Genomic DNA, 27,572 nt, shown 5'->3' on the forward strand with positions numbered 1-27,572 from the left:
AGACAGAAGGCTGATTGTAGGGAATTTCAGTGTTAGACTGAACAGGCAGGCGAGCCAGTGAATCAACTGATTGAGCATATTTCCCTCTGAGGGAGGTCCCAGGTCTCCTTCATAGCTCTGTCCTTGGCACACTCTCCTCCCTTTGTTACTGTGGTCCTCTTTAGTTTTCCTCTTGCCTTAATAGTCTTTGTAGCTCTTGCTTCCGTCTTGATCTCTTCCCCCCCTACCTTATCTCGCTGAGTGATCCCATCCCCTTTCACCATACACACACAGTAACTCCAGAATTTGTATCTCCAGCCCAGACCTCGCTCCTGACCTTCATACTCATACATGTACAACATTCCCCTTGATAACACCACTTGGATATCACACAGGCATCTTAACTTCACATGCCAGAAATTGAATTTTTGGTTTTTACCCACCATCCCACCCCTAATGCAGTTCTTCCCCCACTCTTCACCGTTTCCACTCAGTTACTCAGATAAAAAACCTGGGAGTTATCCTTGAGTCCTCTTTCCTTTTTTTTTTTTTTTTTTTTTTTGCGATACTCGGGCCTCTCACTGTTGTGGCCTCTCCCGTTGCGGAGCACGGGCTCCGGACGTGCAGACTCAGCGGCCATGGCTCACGGGCCCAGCCACTCCACGGCATGTGGGATCCTCCCGGACTGGGGCACGAACCCGTGTCCCCTGCATCGGCAGGCGGACTCTCAAGCACTCCGCCACCAGGGAAGCCCGAGTCCTCTTTTCTTGACAAGACACATGCAGTCCATTTTCAGGGTCTGTCAGCTGTACCAACACTACACACCCTGCTGCTACACTGTTCTGAGCTGCCTTCTTCAGCTATGTTTAGGACTGACTACCTAATTTGCAGGGCCTGTTGCAAAATGGAAATATAGAGCCCCTTGTTCGTAAATTATTAAAAATTTCAAAATGGTGCCAGCATTGCATTAAATCAAGCGCAAGGCCCTTCTGAGTGCAGGCGCAGTGTGACTGCATGGGGCACTTGCTAGTAAAGCTGGCCTTCCCTCTGCTATAGCAGACGCCTCCTAACTAGTGGCTCCCTGCTTCCCCCTATAGACCATTCTTCACATAGCAGTCAGAGTCCTCAGAGTAGATCAGATCATACCATTTGCCTGCTTAGAATATACGGGAATCCTCCATGCTCTGGCCTTCCAGACTGTACGTGATGTGATCCTGAAGCTTCTTCAACCCCTTCTTCTACCACACTCCTCTCTCATTCCCTAGGCAGCAGCCAAAATGGCCACTTTCTCGTCCCTCGGAACAAGAACGTTCCCATTTGAGGGCTCTTTCAGCCTAAGCACAAGTGTTTCACCAGATCTTAAAGGGTCAGCCTGCTTTCCATCATGCAGTTCTCAGGTCATATGTTACCTCCTGAGATAGGCCTTTCCTGACCACTCCTATGAAATAGTATAGCCCCCTCCCCGATACTTGCTACACCATTATCCAGTTTTATTGTATTCTTAGCACTTAGTACTGTGTGGCACTACCTTTATTAATTATTAGTTATGACTTATTGACGGTATCCCTGTCACCTAGCATAGTACCTGCCACAGGATAATGTTCAATAATTATTTGTTACATGAATGAATGTTTTTCATAATATTTTTACCCTCTTATATTTTGGAAATTTATCGTAAGATCGACAGGGTTTTTTCCTTTGTTCAGTCCTAATACTTTTTTATTTGTTGAATTCTCATAAAATTGAATTCATTTATATTTAATTTACAGATATTCCAAAGTTAATTTTAAAATCTCAAAGAAATCATTTTTTCTTTAAAATGGCGTGTCTTTGGTATGACACATACTATATGTACTGTAGCTTGGACAGGGAATTAAAGATGCTATTACGTGTTGAAATTGAAGTTAATAATATAGGATGAGCAGAGTTTTCCCCCTCAGAATCAGTATTTTACATCATAATACCAAAGGTTTCACAGCTCAAGCTTCACAAGTTTATGTAAAATCATTTATTCAGTAAACATTGAGCATCTATTATGTACCAGACACTTTACTTGTCCTTGAGTTGCTCACTTTAGAAAGCTTGTGCTTTTATATGCAACATTCTGTGTAGTTTCAAAAGAAAAATACTAAATCTACTTTATGAACTACACTCTATCTTCTAGCTTTTAAAAAGCCTTACTGCATAGTCCAGAACGATGCTGCTGTATAGAAGAAACACACACACACATACACTTTATGAAACTAACATGAATGTGAAATATTTAAAGTTAATTTACAAATCTGTTGTTTACCAGTACTGTCTGGTACACACACCAGTTTTGGAGGGGGCGGGTGTGGTGGCGGCCAAGTGCTATTGTTCACAGAATTTTCAATGCTTTTTACATAATTACAGTGAATGCCATATGGCATTTTATTGCAGCTCACTAGGAGTTTATACTTCTATTTGTGTTATCTTTAGTGCATTTCAGTAGCACTATTTTTTGTAATATAAATGTAAAATATTTCTTTTTCATAAAATATCATGCTTCAAGATGAAAATAATTCATAGAATATAGAACCCTGACTTTTCCAGAGGTAACCCCCACGTGGATTCTAAGTGGTGACTAAATGACAGGATATATGCTGTACAGTCCTTCAAATACAGAAAATAGGAATAATTGTTGCTGACCATGTCAACCAAGAGATAACAAATTATTTTTTTCAAGGACTATTTTTTTAAGATATCTCATTATATATTTTTATTATTATTTTTTTAAATTTATTTATTTTATTTATTTACTTTGGCTGTGTTGGGCCTTCATTGCTGCGCGCGGGCTTTCTCTAGTTGCAGTGAGCTGGAGGCTACTCTTTGTTGCGGCGCGCGGGCTTCTCATTGCAGTGGCTTCTCTTGTGGAGCATGGGCTCTAGGCACACAAGCTTCAGTAGTTGTGGCACGTGGGCTCATTAGTTGTGGCTTGCAGGCTCTAGAGCGCAGGCTCAGTAGTTGTGGCGCATGGGCTTAGTTGCTCCGCGGCATGTGGGATCTTTCCGGACCAGGGCTCGAACCCGTGTCCCCTGCATTGGCAGGCAGATTCTCAACCACTGCGCCACCAGGGAAGTCCCCTCAAGGACTATTTTTTAAATTTATTTTTGGCTACACTGGGTCTCAGTTGCTGCGCACGGGCTTTCTCTAGTTGCGGCGAACTGGGCTACTCTTCGTTGTGGTGCGCGGGCTTCAGTAGTGGTGGCATGCGGGCTCAGTAGTTGTGGCGCACGGGCTTAGTTGCTCTGTGGCATGTGGAATTTTCCTGGACCAGAGCTCAAACCCGTGTCGCCTGCCTTGACAGGTGGATTCTTAACCGCTGTGCCACCAGGGAAGCCCTTCAAGGACATTTTGTTTTGAAAATTTCCTCTGTTGGTCTGGTGCATTAGTATCTTTTTTATTCCTGGAACTCTAGAGAGATGAGTTGTTTCTAATAGTTTTGCAAATAGCTGTTACTAAACTGTTTTTGAAAGTTTGTAACTTTAACATTTTTTAAATTAGCTTCATGAATGAAAATCTTCCTAAAATATATTACACATTATACTTGTATCCATACCTCACAAAGTTTATTGGGAACATAATTTAGCCTTCTCTTTAACTTGTTTTTTCTCATGAATGCCTATTTTTGAATTATGTGGTAGCTGCCTCCAGATACATCAACAAGAGTGGGTTGGGCTTCCCTGGTGGCACAGTGGTTGAGAGTCTGCCTGCCGATGCAGGGGACACGGGTTCGTGCCCCGGTCCGGGAGGATCCCGCATGCCACGGAGCAGCTGGGCCCGTGAGCCATGGCCGCTGAGCCTGCGCGTCCGGAGCCTGTGCTTCACAACGGGAGAGGCCACGACAGTGAGAGGCCCAAGTACCACAAAAAAAAAAAAAAAAAAAAAAAAAAGAAAAGTGGGTTATTTACCCTTTCATAAGATGGCCACGGAGTATTGTACTTTGTGAGTTCTTTTGATTATTTTATGTAGTTCTTCACTCCCCTCTTATCAACTGTCATTTTGTAATGTTGATTGTGTTACTGTCAGTTGCAGGCCCTCTCTTTGTTCTGATTTAGTGGTTTTAATTTCCTGTGAGCTAGGGAACCAGTTTTAAAATTCTGTTAGAATGAATAATATGTGTAAAAGAGGACTGAATAGACTCTGAGTGAAGGTCTAATGGGCTCGCCTATGAGTCAAGTGCCCAGAGCTGTCATACTTGGCCTTGTGACTTATGTTTTCGTTGCTGAGATGCTCTTTTTTGCTTCTTTTCTGGTACTAGTTAGGACAGATGTCACTGTGTTTAACAAATCACAAAATAGAAAATATGTAGAATTTGGAACCCTTCCTTTGGATCACTTGGTCCTTGGTACACTGTACCATCTATCTGAAATTCAGATATATAATAAAGTATTGCTAATTAAATTCCCTGACATCTTTCCAAGTGCTTTGCCATGAAACTGAGTCATACAACTTAATGATCTCTAAAAGCTGTTGATTTCCAAATTCAAATTTCTATCATGGATGAAGTATGCAGTTTCAAAATCCGTTAGGTGTTGACAGCATATCAGGATACTCTGCAGTTAGGCCCAGTGTACATTCAATAAACTGCCAACATATATAATGGGATACGTACTTTGTCAGGCATTATCCTAGGTAGTATGCCTAAAATGAATAAGGAAACCAGGGTTTCTGTTTTTATAGGGCTTATGTAGTACCCAGTTGCTCTCAGACTTTTACCTGTGTATACAGATCACCTGGGGACTTTATTTAAAATGCTGATTCCAGGACCCGGCCTCCAGAGTTTTTGTCTCAGTAGGTCTTGAGTTGGGACTACAAATATGCATTGTTAACAGGCAGCCTGATGATTCTGATGTAAGTTGTCCTGAGAGCACATTTTGACAAATATGTGTCTGGCTGATAAGGAATTATTAACAAGGAGGTACAGTCTTCAAATAGTATGTAGACAAGAACAATGTATTTCTGTGTTTAACCTGATCAGTATTTCATCTATAATCTAAACTATATCAAGAGTCTATTTTTTAAATCACTGGCTTATGTTTCTACTTTTTACCTTTATGTTGAGATAAAATTACTGGAAACTATGATTAAATCTAAGTATGGTGTTTCTTCTCTCTTGAATACCCCACCAACAATTAATCTTTTCCGTGAGAATAACAGTGGCCTATGACAAGCTGTCTCCCAAAGATAACAGTTATTAGAGCGCTAGAGTACAGGCAGAACATTTCCACCCAACAGCTTCTTTAGAAATAAAGTGTCAGTGAATGCATCTTGAAGTATATGTGAGAAATTGTGTCAGTGGTTGCCTCCAAGGAGAGGATCTAGATGTCTAGGGGAGACTTCTTTTTTTTTTTTTTTTTTAATTGAAGTATAGTTGATTTACAGTATCATTATAGTTTCAGGTGTACAGCACAGTGATTCATATATATATATATATATATATATATATATATATATATATATTCCTTTTCAGATTCTTTTCCCTTATAAGTTATTACAAAACATTGAGTATAGTTCTCTGTGCTATACAGTAGGTCCTTGTTACCTATTTTATACAGTAGTGTTATATGTTAATCCCATCCTCCTAATTTATCCCTCCCCCCAACCCCCCTTTCCCCTTTGGTAACCATAAGTTTGTTTTCTATGTCTGTGAGTCTCTTTCTGTTTTGTAAATAAGTTCATTTGTATCACATTTTTAGATTCCATATATAGGCAGTATCATTTGGTATTTGTCTTTCTCTATCTGACTTACTTCACTAAGTATGATAATCTCTAGGTCCATCCATGTTGCTGCAAATGGCATTTTTTTATGGCCGAGTAATATTCCATTGTGTATATATACCACATCTACCTGATCCGTTCATCTGTTGATGGACACTTAGGTTGCTTCCATGTCTTGGCTATTGTAAATAGTGCTGCAGTGAACATAGGGGTGCATGTATCTTTTGAATTAGAGTGTTCTCTGAATATATGCCCAGGAGTGGGACTGTAGAATGATAATGGTAACTCTATTTTTAGTTTTTTAAGGAACCTCCTTACTGTTTTCCATAGTGGCTGCACCAATTTACATTCCCACCAACAGTGTAGGAGGGTTCCCTTTTCTCCACACCCTCTCCAGCATTTATTATTTGTAGACTATTTAATGATGACCACTCTGGCTAGTGTGAAGTGTTACCTCATTGTAGTTTTGATTTGCATTTCTCTAATAATTAGCGATGTTGAGCATCTTTTCATGTGCCCGTTGGCCATCTGTATTTCTTCATTGGAGAAATACCTGTTTAGATGTTCTGCCCGTTTTTTGATTGGGTTGTTTATCTTTTTGATATTAAACTGTATGAGCTGTTTGTATATTTTAGAAATTAATCCCTTGTTCATCACATTGTTTGCAAACGTATTCCCCAGTCTGTAGGTTGTCTTCCTGTTTTGTTTACGGTTTCCTTTGCTGTGCAAAAGCTTTTAAATTTAATTAGGTCCCTGAAAATGTTTTTCTTAATTCTTTTTACCTGTTCAGTCTTCCATGTCAATTTTAGAACAATTTTTTTTCCAAATTCAAAAAATTCTGGTGAATTTTTATTTTAAACCTATAAAATTGTTTGGGAAGAATCAGCTTCTTAGGATATTTAATCTTCCCATTCAGAAATACAGTTGTTTTCTCCATTTATTCAAGCCTTCTTTATATTTTTAGTAACAATGTGTAGTTTTCTTCATATAGAGTTGAACATTTTTGGTAAGGGTTGCCCTGTGTATTTATATTTTTGTTGCTATTGTAACTGCTTTCCCTTAAAAAATATTATATAGCTAGAATATAAGAAAGCTACTTTTGTATATTTGCACTATTTCTAGTCTATCACTGTTCAGTTATTTCTTTTTTTATATAAATTTATTTTATTTATTTATTTTTGGCTGCTTTGGGTGTTGATTGCTGCGCGTGGGCTTTCTCTAGTTGCGGTGAATGGGGGCTACTCTTTGCTGCAGTGCACTGGCTTCTCATTGTGATGGCTTCTCTTGTGAAGCACGGGCTCTAGGTGCGTAGGCTCTAGAGTGCAGGCTCAGTAGTTGTGGCACATGGGCTCAGTAGCTGTGGCTTGTGGGCTCTAGAGCGCAGGCTCAGTAGCTGTGGCGCAGGGGCTTAGTTGCTCTGCGGCATGTGGGATCTTCCCGGACCAGGGCTCGCACCCATGTCCCCTGCATTGGCAGGCGGATTCTTAACCACTGCACCACCAGGGAAGCTCTGTTTCTCTTTTTTAAAAGTATATAGTTATATTGCCTGCAAATGTATACTGATACTTCATTAGCATATGAAATTTAGAAGAGTTTTATATAAATATATATATCCATAGTTATCATTCTATTAAAAGTACAAAATAAAACTTTTGTGTCCTTAAGTTCCTGAGATTATTGATCAGAAATAGACAGTAACTTAAAAAAAAAATTCAGTTTGAGTTTATTGATTCCTCCACGGGGAATACAAAATTCAGCATGGAGAAGCCTAGGTTGTAAGGCTGGGTGGTTTTTCTGAAACAAGTATCGTATGGTTTCACAGGTATGTACGTATGTGACAGCTTATCAAATGGTGCACTTTAAGTATGTGCAGTCTATTGTATGTCAGTTACACCTCAATAAAACTGTTTTAAAAAGCAGTATCACAGAACCTTTGCTTGAGTCAGGTTTCTTCTCTGATAGTCTTGCCTTCATTTGCTTTCACTGAAGATTTCTATTACAGTTTTTGCTAATGAACTTGAAAAGGAGTGCAGATCAGTAGTTACCATGGTCCCTGACAGGTAATAGACACTCTGAATGTATTAGGCGGAATGTAATTGAGTAACACTGGATTGCTTTTCCTTCTTTAGTACAATGCTGTCAGCACTTGCCTCGCAGGTGCCTGTGGGAATACTGTTACCCTCCAGTATGTGAGCCGTGAGTAAAAAACATGGGAGACGGAGCAGCCGCCTCCGGAGTAAGGGCTGGCTTTGCTGGAGAGGCGATGACCCAGGAAGGAGTTTGCCAGGCAGAAAAGGAGGAGTAAGAATAGAAAAGAAGGTGGCAAATGCCAACGGATTCTCAGAAGTTCTAGAGGCTGTTTTGTTTGGCTAGCAGTCTGTCTTGCCTACTCCTCCAACAGCTGGTAGCTTTTTCATATTTGTTTCTCCTCCAGGACCTGACACTGGGCCTAGGTTATGTTAGGTCTGCAGAACCCTCTTGAATTCAGTATCATATGTACACTTACTGTACTCACATACCGCTCTGCCCTTCCACTCACTGGTACTGTGTAGCTTCTCTTCATCTCTTGTTTATTGTTCTCCCTGACACCAGTCTCTCCTTACCCTGCTTCATTCTCCATATTGCTGCCAGAATTCATCTTCACCTTACAGTGAATCCTTTGCTGTACTTCCCGTGTTTTAACAACTGATTCCTGATAGCTCAGTTTGGCATAAAAAGGTGATTCCAATCTAATTTGTGTGTCTTGAGCAATGCTGATGAAAAAGCCATTCAAGTAGAAAGTAAGGGCAGAGTCTGCTGTGGTGTAGTGTGCACGTCACTGGGCTAAATAGGACAGGATCAGAAAGTCCTGCTCGAAATCTGGGAGGATGAATTGAGGTATGTAGTAACTGTGGCTTTTACACTTTGACGTTTACACCAATCAAAACAAGGATAAAAACAAGCATAGCATTGCCTAGTATTTATTAGAAATCAGCCGTAAAAAAAAATGAAAATTCGCCATTTCCAGCAACTTGGAGGGCATTATGCTAAGGGCAGTAAGTCAGATAGAGAAAGACTGTATGATATCACTTACATGTGGAAGCTAAAAATTACAGCAAACTAGTGAATATAACAAAAAAGAAGCATACTTACAGATATAGAGAACAAACTAGTGGTTACTTGTGGGGAAAGGGAAAGGGAGAGGGTCAATATAGGGGTAGGAGAGTAAGAGATACAAACTATTAGGTATAAAATAAGCTGCAAGGACATGTTGTACGACAAGGGGAATATACCCAGTATTTTATAGTAACTATAAATGGAGTGCAGCCTTTAAAAATTGTGAATCACTATGTCGTATACCTGTAGCTTACGTAATATTGTACGTCGGCTATACTTCAATAAAAAAGTTTTAATTTAAAATAAAGGTCAGATATAACTAACATTTATGTACAAACATAATATAACATATTGTTTATATCACTAGAATTTAGAAGATACAGTTAAAAGTTCTTAGAGGCCTTGTAAATTCATGAGGAAAAGACAAAAACATTTGGGTTTTTTTCGTTTCCAGCCTTTGTTTTTATAAGATTAAGTAAGAGTATGTGGAATGCTGGATAATTTAAATTATTTGAGATAAATCTAATTCTAGCATTAATCTTTTATAACTGTGTTACCGAAGTTCATATCCAGCTTTTATTTTCATTCTTGAACGTAAAGTTTAAACTCTTCAAAGTTGGAAGGGTTTGAATTAATTTTCTTGATAGGGAGAAAGTGAGACCATATGGCCTGGAACCCCATTCACAATGGGAAGTCTGAAGCAGTGAGTCAATAGGGAGTCCTTCTTCCTCCCTTTGCTGTCCTAAATGATAGTCTAAGTGTCTCTCACTCTTTAATATCAGTACCGCAGCAGCTGATCCTAAACAGAGCGCTCTCTCTTGAACCAAACCACTCCTCTGATTTCCACCCCCCCGGCTTCATTTGGTGCTAATTAATCTCACTTTTTAATTTTTCAAAGGTTGCTAAAACAGCATATTAAAATTTACCTCATTTTTTCAGAAATTCTCTCTGAATTCTAGCCCACATTGATGGCCACAGCCTGCCAGATATTTCCCATCTATTATTCCAGCATTTATAGTTTCATGGAGTCACTAATGAGGTAGCCATTTGCTGTATTTGCTTAGTCACCATAGCAACAGTGTCTTGGTTCATGTATGCCTGGGTAGCGTCTTACAGTTTGACATGATATGCGGCTAATATTTCTGATTTCTACTCAGAGGCAACTGGAAATTTGCAGAATGGTATTTTTAAATTTGCTGAATAGAAGTTGTTTTGATTCCACTGTTGTATTCTCTTGGCACCCATCACGTAGTCATAGGATCATAGACATTTTAATTTGGAAAAATGATTCATACTTGCAGTATATATCACAGGGACTGGCTAGAGAAACATTACATTTATCCTCATAAGCAGCTTATTAAATCCCTAACCTAAATATTTTTAGGAGTAAAAGAAAGTGATCAGAGGTTAGCAGTTGGGGCTGCTTGATAATCTTGGATACTTAGCTTTAAACCATTTAAAATAATTCTGGTTATAAGAATTCCAGCTACGGTGTAATAAATGTGAAAATTGGAAAGTACTTCTCATCACAGTAATTTTTCCAGTCTTTTATTGTCTGATTTCTGTTAGGTCAGCTTCTTTGAACTGCATTACCTCATTTGAATATTTCCCTTCCTACACACCCACTCTAAGTTCCTTCAGTCACCACTGAAACTAAGTTACATAAATCTAGTTTCATTTTTTAAATGTGTTTTCTTCAGATTTCACATAGCGTAAACATGTACCTTGCAGAAAATACACAGTCTCTAATATACATTATTTGGAGAAGACGGTGTAGCCTGTTTGTTGTGATAGAATTCACAGTTTCAAGAATCTGATCTCATCTTAAATGATAAAAAATTATTGCTGTACCATCTGTTTTAAAATATGTAAAAGCTCACTATAAACCACCAAGTTCATTTCACACCTAAATTGCTTTTATCAAACACACTCTATACTTTAACCCCTACCTTGCGAATGAGTGAGTGAAACCCACAGATGCCTACTTCCCTTTAGTCATCGTTAATCTCGTTTTGATCTGTATAAAAATGCAGCAAGCTCAAATCCTTACTAATTTCTTTCTGGGCTCTGAATATTGAACCTGAAGAAACATGGGCATATTTTAGAATGTGTTTATTCAAATATAAATATGTACATATACATACATGCATATTTTTTTCACCTTTTCCTGCCTAACTCAGTTACTGAATGGATTCACGAGGAGACCAAGTATGGTCAGTTGCTATTTGAGCATGTTACCTTGGATTGTTCCACGGACACAGATTTTGCCCTCGCCTTTAGCTAGTGACACTAGAAGGAACTGGGTGAAAGAGCTTGGTATGAAACCATTACCACAACTGGAAAAACTAATGTAGGAGTTTATGCTTTCTTACTGCTATTCAGCCTCATTCAGGATGTCTACCAAAGCAACATTTACAAAGATTAATGACCCAGATCATCATATCAACACATTAACAAAATAAAGTGGATTTTGTCCATATAAGTAGCCTGTGTAATAACTTGTAATCATCCGTGCATGTTGATGATGCAGGAAATGTTTTTATACGTTTGTTTGGGGCCCCTAATAGTAGTCATTCTGTGACTAACCAGAGCTACATGAAGAATAGCCTGATATCCCTAATGTTTTATAGGAGTTATAGGCTATAAAATAAGTGACTAAAAGGTAAAGGTACTTTTAAATAGAGCTAGTAATACAAGTAAAATGACACATAGAGTCTAAATCCATAAAGCATCAATACTGTTTTTGCCCACGTCTTGTTTAGAAATCATTTTCCTATATGCTAAATTTATTGTCTTTGTTCTAAGACCAGCTATAAAAATCCTAGATTTGAATTGAACCAGGTAGTGTTTTATATATTTAGAAAAAGCAGACTGAAGCATTTCTATAATGCCTTCTTCCCTCTACTAATAGCAAGAAAAATTATTTTGTTAAACTCATAAAATGATATATTCTTTTTTTTAATAAGTATTTATTTATTTAGTTTTGGCTGCGTTGGGTCTTCATTGTTGCGTGCAGGCTTTCTCTAGTTGCAGCGAGCGGGGTTACTCTTTTTTTTTTTTTTTTTTTTTTAAAAAGAATGGGGATACTGCTTCACATTTAGTCTTGACCAGTTCCTGCACTTCTGTTTTTCTGATAGGTTTTTTTTTTTTTTAAGATGTTGGGGGTAGGAGTTTATTAATTAATTTATTTATTTTTGGCTGTGTTGGGTCTTCGTTTCTGTGCAAGGGCTTTCTCTAGTTGTGGCAAGCGGGGGCCACTCTTCATCGCGGTGCACGGGCCTCTCACTGTCACAGCCTCTCTTGTTGCGGAGCACAAGCTCCAGACGCACAGACTCAGTAGTTGTGGCTCACGGGCCCAGCTGCTCCACGGCATGTGGGATCCTCCCAGACCAGGGCTCAAACCCGTGTCCCCTGCATCGGCAGGCAGATTCTCAACCACTGCGCCACCAGGGAAGCCTTGGGGGATTGGGGGCTACTCTTTGTTGCAGTGCGCAGGCTTCTCATTGCAGTGGCTTCTCTTGTTGCGGAGCACGGGCTCTAGGTGTGCGGGCTTCAGTAGTTGTGGCACATGGGCTCAGTAGTGGTTCGCGGGCTCTAGAGCACAGGCTCAGTAGTTGTGGCACACGGGCTTAGTTTCTCCGCGGCATGTGGGATCTTCCCGGACTAGGGCTCGAACCCGTGTTCTCTGCATTGGCAGGCGGATTCCTAACCACTGCGCCACCAGGGAAGTCCCTCAGTTCTTAATAAATCTATCCATAGGCTCTATATAAGAGAAAATTTGCATGTTGGCCAGGTCATGTCAGTGTTCACAGTTCCCCACCAAATGATACCAAACCAGAAGCCTATTTATCAGTCAGTGGATAGGTTTTAGGAGCTTATAAAAGTGGGGATTGAATGTCTCTTGAGAGGGCTGGCAACAAGAACTGACAAAATTGTGAAAATAGAAAACCTTAGTGTAATAACTGCTCTCAGCACTTTATCAATGTGGTGAACATTTGAGCATTAGTGTTTCTGCTATGAAACTGAGTTAATTTTATTATATTAATGGTAATTTCTAGCAGTTTCTCTTTTAATTTTTAAAGAATTTTATCCACAAAGGTAGAACCTATGTGAGACTTAAGCTCTCAAAACCAAATTCAACTTTAAATTAATGAATAAATTTCAATCCTTGATGGAAAGAAAAGGCTTTTGCATTCTGTTTATTAAACACTTGATTATTAAAGTGTTTTTAACAAGATGTGTATGATGTGATTCGAGACTATTCAAGGGCTTGGCAACCCCCAGTACACCACGCTGAGCTGCCACACTGACTGTTTGGCCCGCAATTCTCTCATCCCGTCGTCCTCTGAGTCACACATCCCTGTGGGATTCTGTGGGCTCTTGTTGTTCATGGGGACTCCACAAGGAAACAGAAGACAGGAGTCAGTTCCTGAGCTGGGCAGGAGAGTTCAGGCAGCAGCAGCCCCTAGAATTAGCACTTAGGCAACACCCACCTCCTGCTGATGAAAGTAATCTGGGAGAAGAGATGGGTGGTGAAATCTGAGTGGCATGAGTGAAACGGTGATGTCAAGAAGATCTCTGAACACCGTCTAAATGGATCTGCCTCACACAAAAGTGTACGCGGGTCAGTGTGGATAAATGTTGGATATGAAATTCTAAACTACTCCTTAGCGATTATGGGCAGAAATGGGCCCAAGTACTATTGTTTAATGTTTCCTGCAGGCATTAGCCTCTTTGGCCGATGAGGTAAAATAATGTGTATGAAATAATCCAGAGCTATTTAGAAAAACTAGAGAAAATCAAGAGGTCCTAGAGAAACCTAGAGAAAATCAAGGACTAAAAAGGTCCAGGAGGTGGAAAAGTAGGGCCACTCACCTCAGTGAACTAGATATCCACAATAAAGGGAAGGAGAGGAATAAAACAGCTACTTCGTTCAGTTGCACCCACTACGCAGTTTGTCTGGAGGTGACCCTGTCTCCTGGGAAGAAAAATATTTACATAACCCCCTTGAATCATGCTTTAATATGACGGGGAAGATGGGGAAAGATATTTTTGAAACTAATATTTAGTTTTAAAATGGTTGTGAGGTATCTGCATAACTTAGGAAGATGTTCTGCTCAAATGCATTTTTCTACTTTTGTTAAACTCAAACTCATGTTCTGGTCGCTAATGGTTGAAGGTCATATATGAGAGATTGATTTGAGTGCCCTAAGGATTAACTCCAAACATATTTTGACTACATCTGAAATCCAGTACATTTAAAAAATCTGATATATGAACAGTCACCCAAAACTGTAAGCTGCCGTATTGCTGTGGTTAAATTATAATTAGTTCTAATTAGCACTTCCATGAGCATTACACATTTTACCTGCAGCTGAATGGCATTTGGAAAGAAATTTTCTTATCCTTGAAAATGGCAAAGGAGATCAAAGAAAGTGCTTTTTATCTGATGTAGCCAAATATCCCCCATCAGGGTAAGGGATGAACACAGATTCCATAAATCTAATCAGTGAAGCAGATAATTATTAGAAGTTATGTTTATTCAAATAACTTCCATACATTTCTGTTTAGTGTGGCTACTGAAGTGATTACAGTAAGTAAAATAATAATAAAATGTACTGAACGCGTCCCATGGGACAGGCCATTTATTGTTTTGTAAAGATTATCTCACTTATTTCTGTTGTTGTAATTCTCATTTTTCCCCGTGAGAGCACCAAGGTGTTGAAGAGATTGACTAACTTGACCAAGGTAACACCTAATAGTAGAACTGGACCTTAAAACTGGAGTCTGGGTTCAGACCCTACCATACCATGATATGGTACATTCTTTCTAAACTAAGCATTGTTCAGAGTTGTTCTGTGTGCCATAGGTTTGCTTAATCTCTGATTTTTTTTTTTAATGGGAAGTTATCAGCATGAATCTGAATACAAAAGGTATTTCTTTGTTGCCTTTTTGAAAACAGTCATCCCTGGGTATCCACGGGACATTGGTTCCAGGACCCGCTGCAGACACCAAAATTCACAGATGTGCAAGTTCCTTATGTAAAATGGTATAATACAGCTGGACCTTGTTATCCATGTGTTTTGCATCCTCAGATATGGAGGACCCGACTGTATTGAGTTATAAGTATGGTTCCTGGTCCTTTTGATTGATAAGCTTTTACCCGCCACCCCCTGGGAATCATACCAAATTATTTAGGCTTTTTACTTTTCTTGGAGTATGGAGAAGGGAAATAAAATGAAAAGTTCTTAAAAATGAAACAAGTATTTTTGTCATTCATCATCCTTTGGAGTTTAGGGTAATTTCATTTCTAGCATAAAAAGAGTAGCTACTTGGACATGTATTGAGAAACAATTAATGTTCCCTGATTAGCTAAACTTTTTTCCTCATGTGTTTCTGCTTTGTGCCTGTACCAAAATATTGACTAGGGTATTTGATTAACAGGAAAAGCATAAGCAGTAAAGGGTTTCTTACATCAAATGCTATTGCTTCCTTCTGCCCCCCCCTTCAACTGCCCCCCTTCTTTTTCCCCTTCCCTATCACACACACTCTTACACTGAAATCACAACTTTCTAAGGTAAAAAACAATTTGCTTTCATGAGATGATATAAGAAGTCATGCCTTTCTTGGACTAAAGAAAAAACACATTGCAAAGAAAAAGTTTCAAGCGACCAAAGTTTATAATTACTTGAACAAAAACTCCGGGCAGTGCAAACCTTAGATACCTTGTTGCTTCCCAGACTCCTAAGAACCAGTTGCATGTGCTGTCTTCCAGACCCACTTCCTCCCATTTGGACATCTGTAGTACTTGCATGCAACCAGAGCACTGGTGACTGGGAAGTAATGCTACTGCTTAGGCTAAAGGGATCCACTGAAGGTGCCTTCAAGTTCAAGATATTAAGTAGATTACATAAGGAAGCACTATGAGAGAAAAGGAAACTACATAAGATAGTAAAAATGTTCTGGCCATCAGGTAAGATATTTATATTTTGGACTGTGGAGTGGAGATTGTGTTGTTTAGCTCACAGATTAGGTAAACAGATACTCTCCGGAATGTTGGTGATATATGCTCTTCCTGGAGAAGTGAAAATTGGATTGACAGTCTTACAGTGTTTTGGTGAAAAAGAAAAAATTAGGCAAAAATTAAACCAAGACACATAAAATGTCTTCATTACACTGTCATTTATTTTACCTTACCCAACACATACCAAAAACTTGCGGATGGCTGTTGTTTCCAACGAATCTAGGAGAAAACAAGGTGCGTTGTGCATTATCGTTTCCCTCGCCAGATGTAGGTCCCTTCCGAACAACTTGCTAGCTAATGTAATGGATGCGTTTTGGACATAATATATTTTCTTAAATAGCTATAAATATTTTAAATTGGGATAGTATATGTTTACCAACTTGAAAAGACATCTGGATTGCCTCATTATGTTTAAGATGCAGTGATATAAGAGCACTGGACGAGGAATCTTGAATTTTTTTCCCTTTCAGACAAGCTGTATGACCATGGGCAAGTCACCCTCACGCTGGGACTTAATTAGTGATTTGAATTATATTACTCTCATGTAAAAGAATTCAGCTCACCGTTAAGTCTTTCATTAAGAGGGAACTGTTAGGACTCACTGACCTAGAGACAGACGTCTGGTTGCCTGTGAGGGGTGGCGGGCAGGGAGAGGATTGGGGGTTTGGGGTTAGCAGATGCCAACTAGTATATATAGGATGGATAAGCAGCAAGGTCCTGCTGGGTAGCACAGGGAACTGTATTCAGTATCCTGTGATAAAGCATAATGGAAAAGAATCTGAAAAAGAATATATATGTATATATATCTGTAACTGAGTCACTTTGCTGTACAACAGAAATTAACGCAACATTGTAAATCAACTATACTTCAATAAAATTTTAAAAAAACAATCATAGGGGGAGAAAAAGAGAGAGCTGTTAGGTTGAATCATATGAAATTGCTAGTTTTATAAAAAGCCAAAAATGATCAAAATTCTGTATTATATAGGAGATATTTTTTGACTGTTTGAGCACGAGCTAAAATGCCCTCTCCTAAGAGGAATCTGGGAGAGTCCATCAGCCAGCTCATGGATCTCAGGATGGCAGCGTGGGATTGGAGGTTCAGGGAATTGCAAGGTCCTTCAACAAAATTGTGTAGTTTTGATGCCAGTGTTTATGACGCACTTGTGTCATGGCTTTCTTAGATCTAGTTATAATTCTTAGATCTTTGCTGCTGCTTTGCTTAAAACAAAAAACAGGGGCTTCCCCGGTGGCGCAGTGGTTGGGAGTCCACCTGCCGATGCAGGGGACATGGGTTCGTGCCCCGGTCCGGGAGGATCCCACATGCCGCGGAGCGGCTGGGCCCGTGAGCCATGGCCGCTGGGCCTGTGCGTCCAGAGCCTGTGCTCCACAACGGGAGAGGCCACAGCAGTGGGAGGCCCGTGTATCGCAAAAAAAAAAAAAAAAAACCCCTGGGATATAGATATATGGATCAGAGGACTGCTAACTGGAGGCCTGGTATAGCTAGTGTATGTGTTTTTTGGTTTTGAGGGGGGTTTTGTTTTGTTTTGGGGCAGGAGGATTGCCCTTTTAAAACAATTGAATTAGTTGGCAGTGTCTAATGAATGATTTCACATAAAAATCTGACTGGATTTTCTTGAATAATTAGGCAATCTGGTAATAGCAGTCTTACGCTCCTGCAGAGTAACCTGGTGCTGAGGACTAGTTGCCCATTTGGGGTGGAGCTTGTGCTCTGTTTCCAGTTCACCACAGCCCTCACCTCTCCCTGTTACTTTTTCTTCTTTACTTGACAGGCCCCTGTAGACATTTGCGTTGGCGATTCTCTTGCGCTCTCCAGTAGAACTTTCTGCAATGATAGAAGTGTTCTATATCTGTACTGTCCAGTATGGTAGCCACATGTGGCTGTTGAACACTTAATGCGGCTGGTGTGCCTAAGGAACTGAGGTTTTAATTTAAATTAATTTGAAGAGTTGCATGTTGCTAGTGGCTACTGTATTGGACAGTGCAAGCAGATAATGGAGTTTTTCCCTTTATTGGGTGTTTCCTACAGAGTGAACATTAAACCTTAATGTATTTTACAGTCTCTTCTCTTAGATGCCGGATCTAAATGTTAGCATGTATCGCTGTAAGTCTTATGATTTTACATCCAAATTACCATCTCTGATTAAATGCAGCCTAAAACCTTTCTTCTTCTCATCCTTTTTTTCCTCACTTACCACGTTTATATTGCATGCCCATTCTAGGCCGTAGGGATATGAGCAAGGTCCCTGTTTTCATGAAGCTTACAAATAATTCACAGATATTTCTAAGAGATACTTAATTTTAATATTTACTGTCTGTAATCCTTCTAGTAGTCCTGCCAGATAAGGGTATATTTGATTACTCGTCAACTGCAAGTGCTAAAATTTTTTCAAATCCACATTCTAATAGACTAAAATGTTTTACTATTACTATTCCTCTGAGAAGCTCTCTGTCCTATTGAAGCTTCCTATAAATGTACTGTCTTAAAACTAGGCATCATCAGAACCTTTTTGTATTAGTGAATCAGCTCAGCATACATCTGGTTATTCCCTCACCTGGCCTTCTCCCAGCCTTCTGTCCACCTGCTCCCAAGCTGGGCCTTCTTCTGAAACTTGTTTTTGTTATCTGACTTAGGGCCCAGTGGGTGTTTTCACAGGCAGTCCCAGCACTCTGGGCTGTTCCTGCTTCTCCTTGCCCAGAGACTTTTCTCTCTCACCCGGCAAACGTCAGCTTCCTTCTCCCCCTTGGGAGGCACTGTTTACCTCCTTCACTGCTTTACTCTCTCCCTTTCAAAAATGAAATCAGCATCTTAAGAAAATTTACCTTCTTTTGTGAAACCTGTCATTTTAAGAATAGCATAAATTGCAATCAAACGCAGCTAGAGCACAAAGGATAGATGAATGCTAAAATAGTGATATTTACATTATAAAATGACTCCTACATCGGCAGCTGCTGATGGAAACATTTGTCATTCAGTGTTTTTGTAGTTGTTTAACTCTATAGTTAATAACCAGATTAGCAAGGCAGTATTACTTAGGGTGTTTTGCTTAGGCAGGAGAATAGTCTATATGTATAAAATCAGGCATTATTGGGAAATTTGTTAATATGGGATTCAGCCTTCGTGATCTAAAAAAGGTGTCCAGTAAAGGTCATTTGTTCATATGCTTAGCCAGTATTTTTGAGTTACTTTTACATAAGAAGCATTATATGTAGCAGGGAGGTTAAAAAAAAGATCTATTGACTGAAATTTGTAGACTTCTCTTCCCCAGTCTGCCAACAGCTTAGAGCAGTAGAATTTGGCTTTTTTCAGTTCCTGTTAGATCTTACCAGTGTTCATACTTTAAAATATTTGGGGATGTTTATGCTACTTTTTTTAAATGAATTTTATATTTTCAAAATATACTAAACAATTTGAGAATTGAATTCCCACTGTAGTGCATAAATCTTAGTAAAGTATAATGAAGATTTTAAGTAACTTTAATAAGGGTGATTATGCACCATGATTATAGCCTAGTGACATTGACTTAATAGGACTATTTTTTTCAGTGTTATAAAGGAGAATGTGCTCTTCTCTCTCTCTCTCTCTCTCTCTCTCTCTCTCTCTCTCTCTCTCTCTGTGTGTGTGTGTGTGTGTGTGTGTGTGTGCGCGCGCGCGCGCGCGCACGTGTGCGTGTGTGGAATTAGGCTAGTTGAAGGCAGGTTGATGAGCATCAAGGAGAAGTGTTTTTTGAGCTATAATTGATATACAATATTATGTAAGTTTCAGGTGTACAACAAAGTGATTCACAATTTTTAAAGGTTATATTCCATTTATAGTTATTATAAGAGGATTACTTATTTTGATCTAAATTCAATAAGCGTTTAATTAGAGATGTTATTCTATTATATGGCCTTTTAGGGACTGTATAGATTAACTGCTTGAACCTTTGGGTTAAAAAAAAAGGATCTGAGTTCCAGTTCTGTTTTGCCTTCTATAAGGAAAAAGCAGGATTGAGAAGATGTAGGTAAAGCTTTTAACACAGTTTCTAGCAACATAGTAAGTGCTTTAAATGTCTGTTATTTGTTATAGTTGTCGTTTTATTAGTGTTTAAGCTCTTGGGTCTTGTAGCCCTTGAGCTTTTTCTTTGCTGGGAAAAAATGAGAGATAAAACTGACTCTTTAGGGCTTCCCTGGTGGCGCAGTGGTTGAGTCCGCCTGCCGATGAAGGGTACACAGGTTCGTGCCCCCGTCCAGGAGGATCCCGCATGCCGCGGAGCGGCTGGGCCCGTGAGCCATGGCCACTGAGCCTGCGCGTCCGGAGCCTGTGCTCCACAGCGGGAGAGGCCGCGGCAGTGAGAGGCCCGCATACCGCAAAAAACAAACAAAAAAAACAACAAAAAAACTGACTCTTTAAATAATAATTCTAGAAAGACTGGGAATTCATTGAGTCCTAGTCTTCTAAGAATGTGAATGTGTATTCTAAATTGTCCTGAAATGGTGGTAATAATTAGCAACACGTATTTTTTTTTAATGGTTTGTAAAACAGGGCCTAGCTGTGTCTAAATGATCACATAGTAATATTTTTCTATTATTTCTTGAAAATAACACCATGTTTTTAAATTTTCTGGAAAAGTTAAGACCCAATTTTTTAAATGGTTGGGACAGCAAAACTTTTAGCTTCCTCCCAGTCCAGCATAAAACCTCTGTGTGTAGTTTGCTGTTCAGCTGTACAAACCTAATATTTCCAAATTAAATTATTTTGTACAAGCCTAGCTTTAAACCTCATTTTGACTTTGAAGGCATGTTGAGGTCAGTGATGTTTAATTTGGTGCTTTATTCAGTGATGAAGTGGAGTTGCAAATTGTTCTGACGCTTCATGAGATAATGTTAAATGGATTATTTAATGTTAAGTAAAGAACCCTGCTAAAGTATTTTAAACTATTCAGGTTAGTTAAAGTATTTTAAGATTTAATTCTTTAAGAATATGTTATATTTTCAGTCCACAGATTAACCTTTTGAGGTGTTTTGTTTTGTTTTGTTTTAATCTGTTTATTTATTTATGGCCGCATTGGGTCTTCGGTGCTGCGCATGGGCTTTCTCTAGTTGCGGCGAGCAGGGGCTACTCTTTGTTGCGGTGCGTGGGCTTCGCATTGCTGTGGCTTCTCTTGTTGTAGAGCATCGGCTCTAGGCATGTGGGCTTCAGTAGTTGTGGCATGCAGGCTCAGTCGTCGTGGCTTACGGGCTCTAGAGCTCAGGCTCAGTAGTTGTGGTGCACGGGCTTAGTTGCTCCGCGGCATGTGGGATCTTCCCAGACCAGGGCTCGAACCCGTGTCCCCTGCATTGGCAGGCAGATTCTTAACCCCTGTCCCACCAGGGAAGTCCCACCTTTTGAGTTTTGAATCATAAAGGTATCTTCTTTTAATTAAAACAAAACGCTTAGACTTGACTTTTTAAATGTATAATAAAAAGGTTAAATTTTAATGTGAGCTTTTTATTTTTTAAAAAGTTAATTCAGTGTTTTCCTTTATATATTTAAAAGATTAAATACTTTGAGGATAAAAATGGCATGAGTCATGACACTCTATGGATGATGAAATTGGCTTTTAGAACTTTTGTATTGGAATTGAAAGGAAAGTGTGCCACATGAACCTGAATCGGGATGCAGTGGCTGAAAATAAATTCTAGTGTAAGAGCATGACAAGAATAAGCTACCGTTTATAAAAATGCACTTACCTGAACAGACTGAAACCCCAAGGAATTTTCAAATTGTGAAGTAAGGGGAACAATCATTTAATGTAGAAGGAAGAAGCTAGCGCATGCCTCCCTCCTTGAATGCCTATAAGATCAAATTGTGGAGTGAGGTAATTGAATCAGGAAAGATAATTTAGTGGCAGCATAACAGGTAGATTACCATTTAGAGAGGCCAAACCCCTGAGAACTGATTGCATTAAGGGGATGGGGCTAAGGTTAGAGCACAGAGAGGTGTTCAGAGACAGGTTGCCACTTGGTTATGGGGGGGTTTTTCCGCCCTTTTTTCAAGGAATTACACATGCTTAGTTCTACCTCTTTGTAAACATTCCTGTATCTGTCATCAATCAGTCTTTTCTCTCTAAACGCTTATCTCTTTGTCACTTTGAGACATCTTCTCAGCTTTGAGGAGTGATTTCTGCCCAGTCTTTTTCGCCTCACCTCTTACAAGTTTGGATTGCCCTGCTCCAGCTTACCCTCAAGTGCACATCTTGGAGTTAATCTTTACTTCGTAGCAGCACGCAGTCAGTTGTCATAATATCAACCCCCTGTCCCTCTTCAGTCCTGCAGATAATCCGTTATAGATAAGCGTTTGTTTAGTGTTTGTCTTCCACTATTCAAGTCTTTTCTTCAGAGAGAGGCACCCAGTAGTCATTTGCTGGATGATTGCCTGTAAGAGGCTCCTTCTGAAGTCTGGTCATGGCACAGCTGGAGCCATGCGGGTGCAGATGTGGGAGAACAGTGGATTAAGCTGGAGAGATAGCAGGGACTTGATCCCATAGGGACATGCAGTCATGTAAAGGAGCTTATGTGTCACCCAAGAACAGTTAAGAGGCCATTGAAGGATTGTTAGCCCAAGTCCATCTTTGGGTGGACATATCCCTTCTAGACCTCTAGCTAGTGCCTTCTTCCAGGTTCATAGAAAGTGTATTCGGCCCATGAAAAGCAAAGTAACAAACTACATATGATTTATGGTGACATATACAGTAAGTTTCTAAAGACATTTCTAAAGTACTTTTTTTACACTTCATAAAATAATGAATTTATGTATTTAAAGGATATATATGGATTTATGAATAATTGGAAGGATTAAAATATTTATATTTTAATACAGAAATGGCTATACTCAATTTGGGGATCATAGTTAAAAATAAAACCTGTAGTATTTATAGCTTTCAAATTAAAAAAGCAATTGGTAGATATTTAATATCTTCTGAGGAATTTGGTATTATATCCCTAAAAATAGGCAGAAATAAACAGAAATAACTCCAACCAAGTAATTAAATAATAAGAATGTTATAAAAGCAGGTACCTTTTATACTGCAAGTTGTGCCTTTGAAGGAATTTTATTTTATTTTTTTAACGTCTTTATTGGAGTATAATTGCTCTACAATGGTGTGTTCGTTTCTGCTTTATAACAAAGCGAATCAGCTGTACATATACATATATCCCCGTATCCCCTCCCTCTTGCGTCTCCCTCCCACCCTCCCTGTCCCACCCCAGCTTACCATTCCCACTCCCTGTGTCCTCAAGTCCATTCTCTAAGTCTGCATCTTTATTCCTGTCCTGCCCCTAGGTTCTTCAGAACCTTTTTTTTTTTTTTTAGGTTCCATATATATGTGTTAGCATACAGTATTTGTTTTTCTCTTTTGAAGGAATTTTAAATGAACATTTTTAGTTCCTGTTCTGTTGAACCAAAGAATTTAAAGTCCCATTAAAATAAAGTAATACGATGTTCAACATGTATTATTTTTAAATGACCAACATTTTTAAGGCTTTCAAACTAAGAAATGATTTTTCGTTTTCCTTTAAGAAAGTATACTTCCTTTTCTGATTATGAAAGTGATTGATGCTTATTGCAGAAAATTTAGAAAGCATATGGAAATCTTAAATGCATTCATTTTGCTCTCTTTCTTCCCATTCTTTCATGTTAAGTTCCATTTTCTTTAAAAACCCACCTTCTTTTTTTTGTCTGTATCAAGTAGGTAATTTTCTAACATGGTTCTCAGTTTCTTTGCTGTGACCATTGCATTTCACTAGTTCCTTTTGGGTTCATTTTACTTTTTGCTGAAATGAATCCTTGAGTAGTTCTCTCAGTGAGGACCTGTGAATGATAAACTTTGTTTTTGTACAAAAATACTTTTATTTCACTCTTACTCTTCAATTATAATTTAGCTAGACATGGTTGGCAATTTTTTTTCTATAGTACTTTAAATATATTCTTGTATTCTGATATCTTGCTGATGAGAAGTCTAGAGGTACAGTGGTATCTTCTGTCCTTTAAAAAATAGTCACTTTGATTAAAAAAAACAAAGTCATTTTGAAAACTACACCATTTTCCCCCTTAAAACATTTTTTAGATTTACTGTGCTCATATACCAAAGAATTAATTTTTAAAATAAGAAGTAAATGTTTGAATGTGAGTCACTGGGTATGGTAATATTTAGTCCAAAACAAAATCTCCTCAGATTGCTATTTGAATATATATATTTATAATATGCTATACCTAGTGTCATAGGTTTATTTTATGGCTCTTTTTCCAAAAGTGATGTTTTTAATTATATTTTAATTTAGATGGATGGAGTCCTACAGTTGGACAACCAATGCTGTCCAATAGAAATTTCTGTGATGATGGAAATGTTATTTATATGCACTGTCCATTAAAGCAGCTACTAGCCACTAGATCCTGAATGCTGATGTGTCATCTTTTTATCATACTTTAATCTCATCAAATGAATAGAAGTTTTGGATTAATACCTTGATTAGTTTTAGACCATATAACTTAAGATAATTCATTTTTACATGCAAATTTTTTTCTAGAAATTTAAAGCTGATTAGCTTCTTTGTTTTAAAACTTAAAGTTTGACTGCAAAGTATAGGTTTAGAAGGAAGTTGTAGAATTAAATGACATGGTTTGTATGTTTAGCTTATGATCTGGTTTCTACATTATTGTCATATTCAGTGTGTTTTTGAAGTATTAAGACTGATGTATCTTCTTTATATATTAAGTATTAGTCTTGAAGAATTATAGGAATAACTCTTCAGGTTTCACCCAGTAAACAATTAAGTTTGTTAATAATGCCTTCTGTTTTTCAGATTACAAATAGAAGAATCTTCCAAACCTGTGAGGCTATCACAGCAACTAGACAAAGTTGTGACAACCAATTACAAACCTGTTGCTAATCATCAATACAATGTAAGTCTTCATGTCTTTCTTCACTCTGTTCTGTCTTTAATATCACAAACTCTTAGGTTTTGAAAGGACCTTGGCAGTCACATAACTTGCTGTCAGGCGCTTGAGTTATCCAGACTTAGTGAGGAAGATAACAGTTTGCCAAGCATAGAAAAAATATTCACTGTGTATCCTAAATCATACGATGAGAAGAAGGCAACCACTGTTCAAATGACTCCTGAAAAGTTTTTCAAAGAAATAAAACACTTCATTTTTCAATGTTTCTAATGTTTTAGTGTCCTTAATAAATATTAGTTTTGCTGTTTTTTCTCAATACCTTTATTACTGAGAGTTTTTAATGTTTTGACAAAAAGTTTTAAAGGCCATGAAACAATGATAATTTTTCCCATTGATTATTAAGATGGCTTTGCATAGTTTCAACTTTTATGGGCATTTTTATGGCTTCACACTACCATTCAAAGCAAGGACTGCCTGTGTGTATGTGTGTGTGTGTGTGTGTATGTGTGTATTTAAACCTCTTTTATTGAAGTATATCATATATACTATATTTATTATATATATACACAGCATATATACACACACACACAGTATGTATTTTCTGTGTGTATAAAATATGTATACACATGTATACATATTATGTGTACTTTGTGCCAGGCACTGTTCTTACTATTGTAACTACTGCTACTATCCTTATTTTACAGATGAAGTAACTGAGGCACAGAGAGGTTAGCTTACTTGAGGTCACACAGCCAGTAATTAGCCAGTCCAGGTGTTGAATCAGATAGTCTGTTTTAAGAGCCTTACTTTTTTTTTTTTAATTGAAATATAGGTGATTTATAATATTGCATTAGTTTCAGGTGTCCAGCAAAGTGATGTGGTTATGCACATTGTAGGTTATTACAAGATACTGAATATTGTTCTCTGTGCTATACAGTAGGTCCTTGCTGTTTGTTTTATATATAGTAGTGTGTATCTGTCAATCCCATACTCCTGATTTATCCCTCCCCCTACTTTCCCTTTGGTGACCATAAGTTTGTTTTCTGTGTCTGTGAGTAGGAGCCTTACTCTTAATGAACCACTGTGCTGTGTTGTTGCACATTATTAGCAGTGCTAAAAGGGCTAAGCGTTCTGCGTCTTGAAGTACCTGCAGCGTCAGGAAAAATGTGATGATTTTCTGAAAATAAAAGGAAGCCTAAGTTAAGTCAAGTAGCAATTAAGAGTTGATAACCTGTGTCCTCCTTTGTTGCTTAAGATTCCCCTTGATACTGAATTTAGGAAGAAATAAACACTCTTTAAGACTGGCCTTAAGTTCCAGGCTTATTCAGTGACGCAGATAGTATCTGCCAAACCACTGCTTTATGATATTTGAATTTCTTTTGGTTATTTTATGTGAAAGGTAGCAAATGCAAGTGTCTCCAGGACCAAGCAGGCATCTCTCTGGGTGGGATGCTGAAATTTAAGAAGACAAGTGGTAGAGACTGATGAGCTGGAGTGTATGTGCCCCTTCTAAAGACATTCAGATATTAAAAATTGCTACACTGTGTGGATTTAGTCAAGCAAGTCACAATTCAGCTGCATGCACGCAGGCTTTCGTTTTATAGCCTCTGGTTATGTGTCAGGGGAAAAATAAACTAAAAAAGAGGATAGGCAAGATAAGTGGGGACAAACATAAGATAATCCAAGAGAGGTATTTTTATGATGTCTGTTGATTGAGACAAGTAAGGAGAAGTCTCCTTCTTTGTCCTCTTCTATTCCAGTCTTTTCTACTCTTAGATGGGAATACATACAACCTTCTGGAGCCAAGTGGAAACAGAGAAGTGAAATAGGATAGGTCTTACTTGTCTTTGCCTCTCTTCTTCATTAATATGCTTCTCCTGTAGCCCCTGACTATGCTTTTTTCTCCACTTATGGGTAAGGCTTCTGTATACCTGTTTCTACTCTTGTGTAAGTTTTTATTGCAGTGAGGACAAGGAAGACCACACCTTCCATAGGCTATAAATAGCCTTTCTGGAGAGAAGTTTGGTAATTTGTGTCAAAAGCACTATAAAAGGATACATCCTTTGATCTAGCAGTCTTGTATCTAAGAATTTATCCTAGTAAGACAAGTGGCCAAAGATGTATATGCAATAGTGTTTCTCCCTATTGCTTAAGATAGGAAAAGTTCAGAAACACTTGTCCCAAAATAAGGATTAGTTCAGTACTTTAAGTTGTTATTTTTTGATGGTAGGCTCTAGAGTGATTTTATCCTAATTTTCCTCTTTATGAAATCTTTTTTGAATTGTTGGAATTGTCACAGTGAGCATGTATTGTCTGAATTGTTACAGTGGGCAGTAAAACTTTTCTGTTGGAATGGGAAAGGGAAGAAAGCTAGGGAAGAGTGTTAGTACTTAGCCATGACAATGTCCTTCCACAGTTATCTAAGGTTTGTCTTCTGTCAACAAAAATAATATTTTTTTAATGCCTGCTTTATGCCTGAGATACCTACTCTTGGTGAACCAAATAAATAAAATTCCTGTCTTCACGGAAGAAAGAAGAAGACGCTACCACTTCTTTCAATTTCTCTGGTCATGCCTTTTCAGACCCCATTTGGGGTGTAATCTATATTTCCTTTGACCTAGTGAGTCCACATTTGTATATTATAATTGTTTTTTCTTAAATTCCATTATAAGGGTCACTCTTGTTATACTACCACATACCATCATTTCTGAGGCAAAAGGAAAATCTCTCTTAGGTCAGTCAAAGCCGGCACCTTTGCTTAGTATTAAAGCTCTGACCTCTATCTAATTCATA

The 27,572-nt window shown here is 38.4% G+C and overlaps 1 protein-coding gene across 1 annotated transcript in view; it reads left to right on the forward strand.

Moving 5' to 3' along the window:
* GTF2F2 (general transcription factor IIF subunit 2) overlaps positions 1 to 27,572 on the forward strand; it is a 151,427-nt gene that overhangs the window by 98,277 nt on the left and 25,578 nt on the right. The window contains exon 6 of the mRNA XM_082675430.1: positions 24,686 to 24,785. Within this exon, the coding sequence (XP_082531556.1) occupies positions 24,686 to 24,785 (100 nt within the window). The remainder of the gene's footprint in view (positions 1 to 24,685; positions 24,786 to 27,572) is intronic.

Source organism: Grampus griseus, assembly GCF_964374135.1.
Source record: "Grampus griseus genome assembly, chromosome: 18".
Classification (NCBI taxonomy): Eukaryota; Metazoa; Chordata; class Mammalia; order Artiodactyla; family Delphinidae; genus Grampus; species Grampus griseus.